At 43.8% G+C, this 15,719-nt stretch overlaps 1 protein-coding gene across 1 annotated transcript in view; it reads right to left on the reverse strand.

The window, feature by feature from the left end:
• LOC118592293 (coiled-coil domain-containing protein 144A-like) overlaps window positions 1-15,719 on the reverse strand; it is a 139,681-nt gene that overhangs the window by 30,829 nt on the left and 93,133 nt on the right. Inside the window, 4 exon segments of the mRNA XM_036201110.1 lie at window positions 6,744-6,822; window positions 7,497-7,530; window positions 9,841-9,993; window positions 9,995-10,009. Coding sequence (XP_036057003.1) covers window positions 6,744-6,822; window positions 7,497-7,530; window positions 9,841-9,993; window positions 9,995-10,009 — 281 coding nt within the window.

Here is a 15,719-nt window from a genome sequence, read left to right on the forward strand (position 1 = left end):
ATAAATGAGCATTATACATTCAGATAAACACTGTAAGAGACCGTCCTATGATCACCCATGAGAATCAGTGATCTAAAATGGCTCAAGGCAGATTGTTCCATAGAGGAAAAAGCTGCACTGAGAAATGGAGGATGAGCTGGAATCAGACACACACAGAAGGTGAAGAACTCTAGCTGGTCCATTCATTTATGGAGACTCCATTGCAATCAACTTCCATCCAAGATGTAAAAGGTACTGATTTCACTTCAACATGAAACAACAAGAAAACCGAAACAGCCAAAATATTTTCATTGATGATTATTAAGACAATAGGTTATGAAGATAATGATCTATGTTTGACAGAAAACAGATGAAAAGGTGTCCCAGTGTCATATCTTCCTGTAAAGAGAAGGTCCAGGTCGGAAAACGAGGAACTGATGTGGAGCCTTCTGGACTCTATGGTGAGGAAGGTGAATTTGGTAAAATGTGGCTTGCAGAGACCACAGGACAGAAGACCAGAGGGAATGGAGCAGTGTGGCAGGACACTGCCGATCTGCTGAGACCCCTTCAACACAGAGTATGACAAGACGCTCATGCAGGAAGCCATCTTTATTAGTGGAAAGACTGGGAGAGCTTCCAGGGAACTGCAGTGCTCACAGAATGCCAAGAGGCATGTTCCTTCCCAGTAGGTCGCTGGATAAATTCATGAGTCAGGGTACAATAGGCTAGCAGAGAGGTTCTGCCTAACACTGGAGAACTGGAGGCTGTCTGAACAGGACTGGGAAGGGTCGAGAGTTTAATGTGTCTTAAATGTAGTTAAATGTGGTTACTTTTCTATTGCAGTGAAAAAACGCCATGCTCAAGGCCACTTATAAAATTTTAATTAGGGGCTTGCTTTCAGAGGGTGAGAGTCTATCAACCATCATGGCTGTGAGCACCGCAGGAGGCAGACCGGCGTGGTGCTGGAGCAGTATCTGAGGACTCACATCTTGAAACATAACCAAGAGGCAGAACAAAAGAGACACTCTGGGAACAGTACAGCATGAATCTTTCTAAACTTCAAAGCCTTCTGGACTCTTTATGGTGAGGAAGGTGAATCTGGTAAAATTCGGCTTGCAGAGACCATAGGACAGACACACCTCCTCCAAAAAGGCCACACCTCCTAGTCCTTCCCAAACAGTTCGACCTACTGGGGGCAAGGCAAATTCCAATATATGAGCCTGTGGGACCATTCTCATAAAAACTACCACATTCCGTTCCCTGGGCCCCACAGGCTCATGGTCAGATCATAATGCAAAAGTCCCAATAGTCTTCCAGGAAGGTTCTGCCCAACACTGGTGTCAGAGGGGACTGGAGGCTGTCCTAACAGCAGAAGGAAGTATCGATTTGTTTCAATGTATCCCATATTGAAATTCAAAGAGAGGTAGATTCACTGAGAGCCACCTTTTAAAAAACTTAATGTTTGCTCAAACAAATCCAAATCAATATGAACAGCACAATGACAGACAAATTTAACACAGCTCACCTGTGTGTTCAAGCAGTGTTGGTCAATGTATACATTGTATTTTTTTAATTGTATCAGGCCTTCACATAATCTGAAAAGTTCACAGAATCACATACCATAGGTATATTGAAAAAAGCATAAGATATATGTCATGAATGTATAAAACACACATATGAAATAGTCTTATTTTATAATCTGCTAACAAAAGAAAACACAGGAGGCCATAACATGCAATTTATCCGTTATGAACATACTTCTGTCCCTAAGTCCCTGAAGCCAAGACAAATATAAACGAAGGTTAAAAAAAGCCACGTTCTACAACCACACTGCTTCTTAACCACACTGTGGATGCCAGCCATCTCTAGCAGGGCAGTTTGACTCTTAGGCAGATTGGTGATTGCAACTCAAGGGTAAAAAGGACATGAGTGCTGTGTGGTTAAGCAGATGCCCTCACATGGGGTCTAGCAGGAAAAGTTGAAGGCGATTGTTAGGTTGCTGCAGGAGTTCCATTTCAGAAGTAAAAAATGCTTGTAAATTTTAGATTGTCGGGGTTGTTACTCCTATGTCCAATAAAATGTTATTGAAGAGTCAATAGAGTCTAAGTAATTATGTAGAACGAACATGATTGAAAACTTCAGGTGAAGGACAGATTGTCAGGTTAAATAAAAAGCAAGCTACAACTACATCCTACACCACCACCACCACCAACAACAACCAACAACAGACAACAACCACCTAAGGGCTGGAGAGATGTTCAGAGGTTCAGACTACTGGCTGATCTTGCAGAGACCTGAATTGAACTCCCAGCACACACATGGTGGCTCACAACCACCTGTGACTCCAGTTTCAGGGGATCTGATGCCCTTTTTTGACCTCTGCTGGCACTGTGCACACATGGTGAACATGCATACATTCACGCCAACACATGGACACATAAAACACAGGCTTAAAATGCACTGTAACACAGGGCCTGCACTCATGAACTCAGAGCACTCCTGGCTATGTCCCTGAAGAGGACCAAGTCAGTCATGGACGGGGAGGACACAACAGGACATTGCTTCCTGCCCAGTTTGTGCATCCAGTGATAGTTTACAAATACAAGACACAAAATTTAGTCACAGTGCCCAAAGAAATTCAGACACCATCTGAAATTCCAAACCGGCCTACTCAGTAAGGGATGGAGGAGACAGTCAGTGTGACAGTGTGTAGTGTAAGCATGCTTCATCACATCAGAACACATGCTAAGATCCTAAGTAAACCTGCATAGGATTATTAAGTCAAAACAATTTAAGAGTTGTGTCCCCTGACAATAAAGAAATCAAATGGAGTTTAATGATTAAAATTTAATAGATATTGGCAAAAGTATCAAAAAAGACAGTTTATTAATGAAGATATAGAATTCAGGCCTAGCATGTGGTTAGTTTCTACAGTCAACTTCATATAACCAGGGAAGAGGGAACCTCAACTAAGCAATCAGATTGGCCTGTGGGCATTCTGTGGGGCATGGCCTTGGTTGCTAATGGGCGCAGGAAGGCATAGCCTGCTGTGGGTCGCGCCATCCTAGGCAGATAATCCAGGCTGTGTAAGAGAAGCTAGTTGAGTGTGAACCTATGAGTCAGCTGGTGAGTCAGCAACATTGTTCTCCTGTGGCTCCAGACTCCAGGTACCTGCCTCGACTTCCCTCTTGTGATCTGGAAGTGTGAGCTGAAATAAGCCCAGGTTGCTTTCATTTGCCAGGGTTTTCAAAGTGACAAAGGGAACCTGGAACACCCAGTGGCAAAGGTCTGTAACCCCAGCTATTTAGGAGATTGAGACAGGAGTATCAAAGGCCACTTAGTACCTGAGCCACACCAGGAGTTCAAGGCCAGCTGAGGAACTTACCAAGACTCTTTCAAAGTAAAAAAGTAGCCGGAGAGTTGGAGACACAGCTCAGTGGTACAGCATGTGCTTAGCACGCACAAGGACCTAGGTTCAATCCCCAGAACCACACACACAAACACCATACAAATAGAAAATAAACACACGGAAGAAGCTTATCATTGACTTTACAAATAACACTGAATTGGGGGACAGAAACCAACTAGACACCCCACGCTGGCATAAAGATCCCTGTATCTGGAATAGGTTACCTTTTTTTGAGTTGTTGGCCAATGAGGTCACATGACACTATTGCCAATACTTTTGGTTACCCTCCAGAGCTTGACAGTAAGACCCTCTTGCTGAAGACAACACAAACTTCAGTACCAAAACATGGAAAAATCACCTGGAGGCCACATCCCTATTGGCTAGCTTTCATGGCACTGGGGGGTGCTATGCATGCTACTGGAGGAGAAAAGTACTCATCAGTCTCCCCAGCTGTGACCCCTGCACACCGCAATGACTAGCCTGACAAGATACGCCCACTGGGGAAATAGTGGTACACACAAATGTCATGGGATTAGCCAGTCACTTTCTGATTGGATCTGAGGTCTGCGCCATGAGATGGAATCCATACCTGGCACTGTGAAAATGGCCAAGAATCTGTGGCTAGACAGGCCAGAGGCGCTGGAGAAGAATCTAAAACTGTTATTCTGCTAAATGGACGCAGCACTACAATGACCCCTAATGACTTACTCTGTACACATCAATCAGAACGTCTCTCAACCTCATCAGAGAAGCTCCTCCTTGCTGTAGATGACGATTAATACAGACTCTCAGAGTCAGCGTGTAGAGAAGAGACTGTCGAGTGCTCAGCCCCAAATGCGACGTACATATCACACCCCTCCTTAAGGCCCAGGGATCTTCGAGGAAGAGGGGTTGGAAAATTCTAAGAGGCAGAGATTGTGATAACACCAAGGCACAGCAGGACAGTTTCACATATAAAACCACAGTGGCTGCTATGGTATGCAAAAGACATGCATGAACTCAAGCAGAGAAAAACCCGAGCATTAGACAGGGAGGTGGGCATAAAATCCTATGACCAGCTCAGGAGCCATTGGCATTTGATGTCGGTGGAGGGAGAAAGACCCCTGGTAGGTCACCAACATGCCAGGGCAGGTCCCATCCCCAAGACTAACTGGGCAACACACTGGACTGCATGGGGTAGAGGGGGCAAAACTCAAGGCCGGGGGGAATGGAGAGGAGGGTGGGGAAGGGAGGGTAATATGACCAAAATACATCATATGAAATCATCAAAGGAACACTAAAAATATTGTTTAAAAAACAACACTGATCTATACAAGGGGCACTTACTAGAATGGCGGAAATGAAAAAGGCCCCTGATAATACTATGAACAAATACAGAGGATCTGGACACTAGGAGTCTATATATTGATAATGGGAGTGGAAAATGATTCAATACTTGTCAAGATCAATTAGTAGCTTCTTGATAGGAGACTATAAGACAACTGAAACAACTGTGGAGGAAGATTTATCGTTACCCACGTTGACAATAGTGGTGAAGCATGTGTTTAAACATTCAGACACCTAACACATGGCACACTTTACATACAAGTAATTTATTTTGGGCAAGAAGACCTCAGCAGAGTTGCTGAAACACATGGTTCTGTTAGGGTGACACATGTCTAAGGGGGTGTTAGGCTGAAAAGAGACCCACAGAAAGCTAGAGCAGCCAGAGAGAGCGAGCTCTCGGCAGTGAGAAGGGACAGTGGGGATCTGGAGGGCAGAGGAACGTGGCAGGTTCTGGATTTTCAAAATAGATAGTTCTAGGAACAGAAGTGATCAAGGTTTGAGGAGGTGGAATTCTAAGGTTCCTACAGCAAGATGAACTGGCTGCCTATGCCTCTCATGTCGGGTGCAGTGCAGCGGGAGTCCCCAGAGCCCCTTGGCTGGGAGTTGAAGTGGTTCTCTGTCTAGCATGGTATAGATGATAGGAAATCACAACATGTCCACACGGTTGGGCTTTCCCGGCAGACCGCCTAGTTATTTCCGGTTCAAAATAGCCATTTCCAGGTCAGAACATCTCACGTGGCTAGGACTCCATGGCTTTACATGGTTGCGTAAAGCGGGCGCGGCCATGTAATCTACGTGCATGCGTGGAGTAGCCACATGCGGTCCTGTACGCATGCACGGCTCACTCTTTAAAAAGCCGGCGCCATGTTGCACAGGTCTCTCTCTCCTCTCCTCACTCACATATGTGCTTCACACAGGCCTGTCACATCTCTTCCTATCCTCTTTAATAAAAACTCTTCTGTGGATTTGTCGTGTTCGGGACATGTTCCTCACGGGGTAAGAGCACTGATAAATAACTAACATTGGTGCTGTGAGGGAACGGGTGCTTCTGGGCACTTTGTGCCTGGAAACCCGGGAACCAGGGACGGAAACTCTGTGCTACACAATCCGGGAACTCTGCTCCATTCACGACAGATCACTCTCCATTAGCCTGGTCGCACAAATCCGCCTGCAACACCGCTACTGATTGGTGAGTTTTCCCCTTCTTGGCTAGCGTAAATGGTTTCCTGAATCTGTAAGAATGACAGTTGAGCATCCAGCACCTCACTGGTTATTCTTTAGACCAGGGGAACCCCCGGCCATGGTCTCCACTGGCTACGGTCGGCCCCCATCGCCGGCCCAGATTTCCAGCCACCTCCCATGTCTGCAGCTTGAGATATTTTTGGTAGGATCACCACCGTCAGGTGCGTCCTGGGGCTGTGTGAAGCCGGCACGTTCTTCAAGCCCGATGGGGCAGCTGGGTGTTAAGGGCTTCCGGGGAGTCCTTGCTTCACACAGCGGGCCCCCCCCCTCTCCGCTTATAAGCTGACGAGCTGATAAGGTGGCTTGTGCCCGAGATCTGTCCAGCCTCCGGGAGGTCTTGGCTCCGGATCATGTTTGTGTTTTTTTCTGCCTCTCCACTGCAGACATGAGAAATAAGGCTTCCAACCAGATCCCTTAGGTTGTCTTCTTGAGGCTTTACTTAAAGATTCCTAAGCTTATCTGTCTCTGTACTGAGAGATGGCCCAAGTATGCTTTAAAAAATAACAAAAATCCCAATCTTTTACAGGAGTTATCTAATTCTGGCCAGCGAACAGGCAAATGGAAAGAGTTGCTCTTTATCTTAGCTTTCTCTCTCTCTCAATAAAGCTCTAGAAAGGTAACCATGGCTTGTGATTCTTCCGCCAACCAGCACGCACCTCCAGTTGGCCACCTCGGGTGGTGGCCAGCCATGGGAAGCGCGGCTTTCCACTATTGATACCGCCACAATTTTTCACAGTGAGTCTGCTGTTCTAATGGTTGAAATCTGAGCTAAATGTTTGCGACGGACAATCCCGGGGGGCTGGGATGCTGCAGTGGACGTCCACAGGGTCACCAGCTGCAGACACTGGGACACTGTAGTGGACATCCTGGGGTCACCAGATGCAGACACCATAAACCTTTGCCTGACTTTGGCCCTTCATAGCTTCATTCAGCCAACTTTGGGAACATTCTCTAACTCCTCATTCTTCCCCCTATAAGCTTATGATTCTGCTAATTTTGCAGTGAATTGTGTGAAGGATCTTGGGCCATGGACAGTCTCTAGAATAGGTAAGATCTTCTATGTATTTACTGCCTTGGACTGAAGCCACCAGGACCTGAAAATCTGCATTTTCCATCCCCTTCCTTCCTCAGCATCAGTCTCCATCACCCTCAGGGAGGAGTGACTTCCTGGGTTACTCTTTTTGGCCGCCTGGCACACAGAAGCATTGGTCCATTCCTCAGGTTGAAACTCTTATTTTCATGGGATAAAACTTAGCATTGTTTCCAAAACCTTCCTTGCCACGACTATGTCTGTAGGACAAACACTACCCTTGTGAGGACTCGCAGACCTGACTCCCTACCAGATACCCTTGGTGCAGGCTTGGGGTGGGCAGGACCAGGGATGGGCACTGGGAGGCTGCAGGTTTGCATCCTGTTGGCAGCTGTGACAGCTGTAGCCCCTCCCAATGTGACGTCACTCAGCCGGCAGCCCAGGTTCCCCAGGGTCTGCTTCACTCCTACAACCAATCGAACTGTGCTTCTGATTATTCACTTACAGTACCTTGTGCTTTTCTTCAGCTTGTCTCTGTGTCAGCCTTAAAAGAAAATTAAAATCTTTTCAGGCAAATGTTAAATATCTAAACCACAAACACTGTCTTTTTTTAAAAATAACAATCTCTGCAGTAATTTACTTCACATGTCCATAATAATTATATTTGATTTAAAGTACAATCCTTTCCTATAAAGCAGATTCAACTATAAACAGAACTTAAGGGACAAAGAATAATAGAACTTGTGATAGTTTTAACTGTCAATTTGACATAACCAGGAGTCACCTGAGGGGAGAATCTCAGGGGGGATTTCTAGATCAGGTTGGCTTGAGGTCATGTCCATAGTGGACTGTCTTGATTGTACATTAAAGTGAGAAAACTCAGCCCATGATGGGTGGCACCATTCCCCATGCAGTGGCTCCTATAACTGGGGTTGGAGCTCTCTATCAACTGTGCAGTCGGTGCACAGTACTCTGAGCACTCTGTGTGTCACAACTGTTCTTTCCCTCACAATTGGTGTGGTAATGTACTAGATAACCTGTAAAGGAAGGATGGGGACAAGAGAAGGGCAAGCCACCGTGTGAGCGCATACAGAGAGCCGACAGGTTCAGAACTGAACCTTGGAATGGCTGGGGTTGGATGATACTGTTTAAATCATAAACACCACATGCCACGACACGCCAACATGAACTGTGCAGTGATGAACATCAAATGAATCCACGTTTGCATGTCCTTTGTGGACATATACAAACAGTAGCTTCAGAATCTTGCAATTTACAAAAAAGGCTGAACTCTGCATGGAGTCATAGCTTGGAAGCTCAGCTGTACATGGCAGCGTGATTTCCAGGTCAGCCTGGGAGGCTCAGACAGGCTGTCTGGTGGCTTTAAAAAAAGTGACAAGAAACCTGGGATGGATCTCAGTGGCAGAGTGCTTGCTTGGCTGGCATGAGGCCCTAGGTTCAGTACTGTCGTCAAAGCTTGACGAGCATGGATAAACTAACAGAATTTAGAAAAAAAAAAGGGGGGGGGGTTGCAAATCTGTCATTCTACTTCCAGTGAAATTAAGTTACATTTTAAAATTCCTCAACATGTGTCTTTATCAGTTGAACTAACTGTTCATCACCCCTTAGACACCTGTTCAGCGCTCAATGCGCAGAAACAGCATGTTGGACCTGCTGTAAGCAGGAAGACAGTTCTGTATGTTGTGACTTTATTATTCAACATTAATCTCTGACACACTGTTAATAGTTTACTTAGCTACTGCACATGAGGAAAATCTCCGTCATCTCCGGAATGCATACAACAACCTCTAAACCAAAAATCCTCACATTCAAGGGCGGCCTACAAAACCATAGTTACTCATCATGATCCTTAAAACACACAGGAGACGATTAAGTTCATAGTATGCCTTGAGTGTCTTAATACTCTGTTATTTTGTAAAAGGGTTATTTTATAGTTTTTTTAACATCTGATTTCAAATTTTTATATATATATATATAGTGTGTGTGTGTGTGTGTCTGTGTGTGTCTGTGTGTGTGTCTATGTCGGGTACGTGCATGTGAATGCAGGTGTCCAATGAGGTCAGAGGAGGGTACCTGACACCCTGGACTGGAGTTGTTGTAAGCTGCCTGTGTAGGTTCTGGGACCCAAGCTTAGGTTCATTACATGAGCAGTCACTTTTAACCACTGGGCCGTCTCTACAGCCCACAGCTTAGTTTTATGTTGTCATTCCAATTGGCAAATAGAGCAGCATTCCATTTCTGATCCATTTTCACATAAACAATCTTTCTCTGTCTCTCTGTTTCTCTCTCTCTCTCTCCTCTCTCTCTTTCTCTCTCTGTCTCTCTGTGTGTGTGTGTGTCTCTGTGTCTGTGTGCATGCGTATGTGTTCACATTTATACAAGCTCAAATTACAGTTTACCATTAGCCTGATATAATGTATCAAGATTTCAAATACTTTGTCATCCAAAATTTTCAACTGCATTCACTGCCTGCCCACTGGATCATTTCCACCCTCATGCAAATATCTTCTCAAAAAGCTTCATTTTAAGAGGGAAAAGGAAATGCGTCTCAATTCCACCCTCTTCTTCACTGCTGTCACTAACTGCTCTCTTTCTTTTCTGAGAAAAAGTCCTCCAGGGACCTGCCCATCCTGCGCACTGTCTGGCTTTGTTGACAGCCACTTATTAAAACTCTGCTCTTCCTGGTCACGTGTCTGCGCTCTCCCTCTGCCAGCAACACTGCCAGGGAGGGCGCTCCTTATTTTGAGTTCCATGACTCTGTTCTGCTCTGTTTCAGAAAAAGTAATCCCTGTTAGCATTCCTTCACAGGAGGTAATGAATGCACAGTTTTTACCTCTTTTCATCCTGACCCATTTCACCCAGATGGTGGCTGTCCTTCACCAGCAGCAGGCCATCAGCTTCTGAAAGGGACTTCTCAAACACTGATGTGATCATGGCTTGTCTGGGGGTCCACGGCTCCCTCTCACTTTTCTTTATTTCTTTTATACGAGTCAGGAACACTCCTTTGAAAAGTCTATAAATATCAACATTTTCTAGTACATCTGCTGAGTAAGGTTAAACAGCAGTTTGGTAACATTTCAGTTCTTCTCCATTTCTTAGTTGTAAAAACATTATAAAATACCAGGTAAGGACAAGGAAAGTCACATTCTTCTTAAAGTAGGCAAACATAGGACTGAGTTTGTGGGTCAAGGGTTGTGTGTGAGTATACGGAAGGCTTTACAAAAGAGATCTAATAAAACAAAAAAGCAAACTGTGGAAAACCTAGTTTTAGGGACTTCAGAAGGTTAAGAACACTTGTTGCTTTTGCATAAGACCCAAGTTTGATTCCAAGCACCCACAAAGTGGTTCACAACCACCTCTATCTCTAGCCAGGGAATTTAGCTCACTCTTCTGGTTCCCATGGGCACTGCACACCCATGACACATATATGCAGGGAGAATGCCATACATACAAAATAAACAAATTTAAGGAACAAATTCTAGTTATAGGATAGAATGTAAGCACAGAGACTAGGTGCATGTCAACTAGACATTAAGTATAAACTTAAACCGGAAAACCTAGACACCCAGAGATGAATACCACATTAACAGGAAATGCAAGGCTAAAAGGCTGGTACTCACAGGAATTATGTAAGGTGCTAAATTAGATTTTGTTTTAAAATACAATAATTTTAAATATCACAATACCACAAGACATATAAGATAAAATGAAAAATTGAGGAGTTATCTTTGGGGACCAAACATTAATTTGAAAATACAGCAATATACACAGTTCAAATATCACAATATAGTGATTTGCTTTCATTTTGTGTAAAATAATTTGACTAATTTTGTACACTTCGTGCCCAGTTTCTAATCCTATTTAAAAGGGCTGTATTTACCCATAGACTACTGTAATTCTCTTTTCTATGGAATTCTCATGCACTGCAACTATCATATACCTGCAAACATCTCTGAAGAGTTTTATCACTGGGAAGTTCTCACTAGTAGTTAGTATGTTATAGCCCTGAAGGTTCTAAGGCAAAACCCAGAGGTCCTTTTACTTTATGAAGATCTTGTGTAGCTCGCTCCCCTGATGAAACCCAAGTACCTATAAGACCAGCCAAGACTCAGGAGGGCAGTGACTAATTTATCTAGAGCCAAACTCCAATGATCACTTTATAATCATAGAAGGCATTATTATTTTCATTTTGAAAAGTTTATTGAAAAGAAATCAAAGAGAAAACATTTGGATAAGGTTTCCTCAAAAATCAGGAAGGCGCTAACCTGCAGTGCTGTTCACCATTAGCTCCCTAAGGCAGCCCATGAGAGGAGCCAATCATTGCTAGATTTCCTGAAACCATGCTGTCCATGTCAACCAACAAACTTGAATAGTTGTGTTCCTGCAGATACTAGCTGGTTCACCTTCTCAGAGTTGGTTTCTAAATGTTGGCTGATTTTAAATGTTATTGCCTCCTGTCCCATGTCTGCCCACTCACGTTCCACAAGTTGGTTGAGCTTTGAACTCCACTCTTACCCATACCCTGGCAAAGTAAGCCAGGTACTCTGGTGTCAATCACTGTGCCTGGTGCAGAGCTCCTCTTCGATAATGAAAATGACAAATTCAAACTTATAGTTTCTTCAAGATATTCAAGGGTCTTAGTGTTTTCACAATTATTTAGAGTTGACTTTAATATCATATTTAATTCTAAATATGTATCTATTATTACTAGTGTACATGTATGTGCATGTGTGTGCATGCACCATGGAGTGTGTGGAGGTCAGAGGGCAAATTTGTAGTCATTGGTCTTCACTTTCCACCTCTCTTCAGGCTTCAGGATTGACCTTTGGTCATCAAGTTTGCCGAGAAAATGCCTTTACCCACTGAGCCATCTTGGTGGCCTTTGATTTTAATAAAGTACAAATACACTTTGGAATTTATTCAACACAGTTTGCCATAGTTGAAATTATCTTAAATACCAACCAAAGAATAAAGAATCATGGCTACAGTATTGGATTTTTCTGTGAGAAAATGGCATAATATAGGGAATATGGACTATCATTTGCCAGAACAATTCAAAATTCATGTATCTGCAAATGAAGAATTTAAAAAATATAACTATGTGGGATGACTCATCCCTAACAGGCCTGAGGGCCAGCTGGCCCAAACCAGTAAAAAGATACTTTCTGAGAGCCAACCTGGGTCTGCCTAAGGGCCTTAGCAACAGCAGCTGAGACATGATCTGGAGATGACCTGACCAATGAGAGGCAGCCATGTCACACCAGCAGATGCATATTCATCAGACCTTCTCCCAGGGTGGGGTAGAGGCTTGCCTCTACTGAATATAAAGCTTGCCTCTTTCTGAATAAACTGAGCTTGATTACTTCAGCATTCTCCCAGAGTCTGTGTCATTGACTCTGTGCCTACTTGGCCCCCTCCCCCAAAGGGAACAACAGCACAGAACCCTGATACACAACTAGTCAAATCTTTAATGGCACCAAAAAATGCCATTCACTAATGTAATATGAGGAGCCACTGAGGATAGTACACCATCCCCATTTATACCCAATGTGTTTGTGTCGGTAGCTGGACAAATTGGTGTTATCAGGGATGAAATATGTGATACCAATCCACAAGCCAGACAGCCCACAGAAAGATGCCAAAGGGGGGAAACCGGAGCAGGGCGACGAACATGGAGGTATGCTGGGAATGCTGTCAGTGTGGCCACATCCTTTCTTGAAAGGTGCTGCGTGAAGCCAGTGATGTAGAGTGCTCTCATAGCATACACAAAGCCGATTCAGTCCTCGAGATGTCAACATGGTGCAAGTGTGTAGTTCCAGCCTTGGCTACATGTGACCAGTTTCAGAGAGGCAGAGGGAGAGAAAGTAGCAGTGGACCCCCACATTTTAGGAGAACAGTCACAAAGTACCCTAAACCAGCAGCAGAAAAGGAGTGATGAATTCTAGGACATAAATTAATGCAATGGAGATGAAAAGACTATGAAGAACCAATGACACACAATTATTTCTTTGAAATGATGAACAATATTAACAAGCCATTAGGCAAACCAACCAATAGAAACAGGAAGAAACCAAATTCTTAAAACCAGAGATGGTGGAAAGTAACAATGCAATAGATACCAAGAAAACATAGGATGACCAGCAAATACTTTGGGAATCTACATTGCTGAAAATTTAGAAGAAAGGCAAAACTCTCAGACCACAGGACCTATAACATCGAGTCAAGACCATGAACAGAGTGACAGCGAGTAAAGAGGCAGGTGGGGTTAGTGAAGGGTCTCTCAGCAGGCAGTCACTCAGGCAGATCAATGTAGACTCCAGTAAGCTGGGCTGAGATATATGGGGTGTGTCCGAAGGTCAGTCCTGACTGCTGGGGAAGCAGTGGAGTCTAGAGGGCAAGTTCCAGGTTCAGATCTTGGCCCTCATTTTAAAGCTGTGACTAAACGAGGCGGAATATCGGCCTAAAGAAGCCTGCAACTGTGTTTCAGTGAATGGATGAGGTGTGGATTTTAGTAACAGTTCTGGCATGCATTGTAAAAATTGCAATAAAATACTGGAAAAAATAAACAAAAAAGAGTCAGCGTTGGGAAGGATGGGACTAGGCAGAATCCATGCACAGTCAACCAAACACTCAAATAAGGACTAGCACACAGGCCTCATACTGTTCCATAAAGAGGAGTGGAAACTGCTGATGATATATGTTTGGTCATTACCCTGGCATCAGAATCAGAGAAAAAATAAAATAAGCAAATGAATAAACAATCAAAATTATAGATCAAATGTCCTGATGAACACAGGCACAAAACTTCTCAGTAAAAATGCTTGCAAAAAAAACCTCAACATATTAAAATATACAGTTATCAAGTTAGTTTCATTTCAGCTATGCAAGCTATGGTTCAACACACACAAATCAACAAATGTAATTCATCCCAAGATACTCAGAGACAGAATCCACCTGATCATCTCAATGGATGTAGCGGCCCTCTGTCAAAGTTCAGCATCCCTCACGGTAAAAGGCCTGAAGGAATGTACCTCATCACAATAAAGACTGTATTTGAACAACATTCCACAAAATGGGGAGAACTCGAGTGCATTTCCCCTATAGTCAACAACCATTTTAGTTAACATAATCCTTGAATTTAGACATAATGTAGCAAGCCAGAGACACAGGACTATAGACAGGAGAGGAAGAGAGCAAATCAGTTCAATTTGTAGAGTAAGTAATCATCTTAAAAGATTCTTTTATCCCAGCAGAAACCTTTTAGATACAATAATATTTCCAGAAAGTGTCAGGACACAAAATCAACATAAAAATCAGTAGCTTCCTACAGTAGTTCACCAAGAAAATGAACACGTGAAAAAAAGAGATCAGAAAAACAATCCCATTCCAGTTGCCTCAATATCTTTTCAATGAGATGAGCAACATAAGAAGGAAATTAAACATGAAAGAAGACGGAAAGGTACAGGAGAAATGGAGAGTAATAAGTTGACGTTAAAAGGATCCACTAAACTTGCTTAGGAAATGGTGACTCACACAAAGTGGAATTAGCTAAAGGAATACTGCCAGTTCTCCTATCAGTGTGATTCTGCTGGGGAGGAGGGAGGACCCTGGTGAACAGCTGGGCAAGAGGGAGGACCCTGGTTAACAGCTGGGCAGGAGGGAGGATCCTGGTGAACAGCTGGGCAGGAGGGAGGACCCTGGTTAACAGCTGGGCAGGAGGGAGGACCCTGGTTAACAGCTGGGCAGCAGGGAGGACCCTGGTCAACAGCTGGGCAGGAGGGAGGACCCTGGTTAACAGCTGGGCAGGAAAAACAGCCCTGGTTAACAGCTGGGCAGGAAAAACAGCCCTGGTTAACAGCTGGGCAGGAAAAACAGCCCTGGTCTGTCTTGGGATGACCATGACAATATTTTTACATTGCAAATTTTATACAAACAACCAAACTAAAATTTCAGTCTCTGTAAAACTCAAAGTATAACTTGGGGCCATGAAACCACATAAGCTGATGGGGGTTTCTGTTAGGGCTGGTTCATTTTGTTTGTTAGGCAGATCTAGCTGTGCATGATTAGTAGAGGTTTTCCTTTATTGATCTCTAAGTTGTGGAGTGATTTCTCATTGGGAAGGCATATGAATTCCGTAACAGAAAGCCCCCTCGTATTCCTGGTTGACAGTAATAATATTGTGAAAAGGGCTGTATTACAACAATAACAGTAAAATACAGATTTGATACAATCTCAATACAGACGTTCTTCACAGAAACAGACAAAAGTTTAAAATGATGGGGAATCAGGAAAGACCCCGGAATAATAAAATTCTAAACAGAAAAGGTGATGCCAAAGGCGTCACAAAATGTGGCACAGAGCCACAGGAACAGAAAAAGCATCACGCTGACAACGAAACGGAAAGATAAACCATGGGATGGAATGGAGGACCAGAAGGAAACCCTTAGCTACTGCCGCCCGAGTGTTGACAAAGGTACCAAAGTACACATTGGAGAAAGGAAGTTTCTTCAGTAAACAGTGCTGGGACAGCCCATTTTCGACACAGAGGAAGGAAACTAGATGCCCATGTCTCACCCTGTACAACATGCAGTTAGAGTGAATCTAACACCTTAAGGTGAGCCCTGGGACGTCTGAGTCAGCTTAACAACTCATTTTATTTTATGTGTGCAGGTGCTTTGCCTGGACATCTGTCTGTGCACCACTTGTGTGCCT

This window comes from Onychomys torridus, chromosome 10 (assembly GCF_903995425.1).
Source record: "Onychomys torridus chromosome 10, mOncTor1.1, whole genome shotgun sequence".
Lineage (NCBI taxonomy): Eukaryota > Metazoa > Chordata > Mammalia > Rodentia > Cricetidae > Onychomys > Onychomys torridus.